Below are 1,516 nucleotides of genomic sequence, written 5' to 3'. Positions count from 1 at the left end.
GCAGCAGCTGGAGATGCAGCAGCTGGGGCGGCAGCAGGTGGGCTGGCAGCACACAGTCTGGCAGCACTGAGGCCTGCAGCAGGTGGTCTGGCAGCAGCTGGGGCGGCAGCAGCTAGAGATGCAGCAGGAAGGGCGGCAGCAAGTGGGCTGGCAGCACAGGGGCCTGCAGCAGCTGGAGATGCAACAGCTAGGGCGGCAGCAGGTAGTCCTGCAGCAGGTGGTCCTGCAACAGTTCTCCTGGTCAGAACAGACAGAGCCACAACAGGAGTTGCACATGGTGTCGGAGGGTGAAGGTTCTGAGTGGGTGTCCAGGAGAGTAAGGCTCTGGAGTTCAAAAGTCATCTTGGGCCACAGCCCCTTATATATTGCCCTGTTTTCCTGTTGTTGACACATTTTCCTCGTGTTTCCTTACTTAATAGCAAAGTAATTATATAATTACACGGTAATGTTAGTCCATTTAATGCTTTAAGCTTGTTGGAAACAACATTTTTCTGTCCGGATGTCATAAATGCAGTCCCATCTCTTCTTTCTCCTGTTTGAGCCTTGATGGCATTTTGGAGTCCACATTCTCCTCACCTTCCTCCTCAGAGGGCCGGTGATGCTCGGCATTTGGAATTGCATTTCTCACTCTCCCCTCCCATATCTCCTGCCAGGATGGGATGTGGTCAGTCAGACTTCTGGTGATGCATTTCTTTCAATGATCATGGGGAAGAAAGTCCATTTGCTCAATGTGGCTTCTACCATGGGACAAGAGGAAAAAGTTCTACTTTTGGCTTCTTTCTGAGCAATGAGGAAGGGGACAGCTCTAGGTGCGTGTCACCTTGGTGACCTCTACACCACTGGAATGGATATCTCTGAATGTTTCAAAATTACATCATGTTTCACATCTTCAAACCCTCTCTGGGAATTTGTCACCTGTGTAGTTTGTTTTACCACAAGTCACAGTGTTTTAAGTTGCCTCTTTCCTGTGTTTGTCTGTATTATGTCTCTCCAGCTGGTCTCTTAGACTCTGGAAGACATAGCCTCGTTTTCATTGCTTACCTTTTTTTATTTTTTTATTTTTTTTGAGTTGAAGTCTCATTCTCTGGCCCAGACTGGAGTGCAGTGGCCGCTCCCGGCCTCAACCTGCTGAGCTCTGGTGATCCTTCCACCTCAGCCTTCCAAGTAGCCGGAATTACAGGCGCGTGCTACCACACTCGGCTAATTTTTTGATTTTTTATTGTAGAGATGAGGTCTCGCCTGCCCAGGTGGGTCTCGAACCCACGGGCTCAGGCAATCCTCTCACCTCAGCCTCCCAAAGGTGCGGGTTTACAGGCTGAGCCACCGAGCCCAGCTACCTTTTTTAAATTAAAAATAATTTTCAATACGGTAAAAAGTGTAATATAATAAGAATTTGTTTGTGGTCAGAACTGACCTCCCAAGCTGGGATAGCCATAGGGCAAGGTTTTTGGATACATCTAAAATGTCAGTGTGTTACAGCCCAACCCAACAATCAGCTGCTTTCCTCCTAGTCAAC

General features: G+C 48.5%; 1 protein-coding gene across 2 annotated transcripts in view; it reads right to left on the bottom strand.

The window, feature by feature from the left end:
- The window catches only part of LOC103252134 (keratin-associated protein 4-6-like), a 5,385-nt gene extending 5,109 nt beyond the window's left edge, over window positions 1-276 (bottom strand). The window contains exon 1 of one of the 2 annotated variants that reach the window (XM_008050747.2): window positions 16-276. In XM_008050747.2, coding sequence (XP_008048938.2) covers window positions 16-276 — 261 coding nt within the window. Of the gene's footprint in view, window positions 1-4 lie in introns of both variants that reach the window. The other variant, XM_021708580.1, reaches the window with a different exon arrangement.
- Between the last annotated feature and the right edge of the window lie 1,240 nt (window positions 277-1,516).

Source organism: Carlito syrichta, unplaced genomic scaffold (genome assembly GCF_000164805.1).
Source record: "Carlito syrichta isolate Samal-C Ts95f unplaced genomic scaffold, Tarsius_syrichta-2.0.1 Scaffold62083, whole genome shotgun sequence".
In the NCBI taxonomy this organism is placed as follows: domain Eukaryota; kingdom Metazoa; phylum Chordata; class Mammalia; order Primates; family Tarsiidae; genus Carlito; species Carlito syrichta.
Note: the sequence above shows the minus strand (reverse complement) of the source record. Positions and strands in the feature narration are given on the sequence as shown.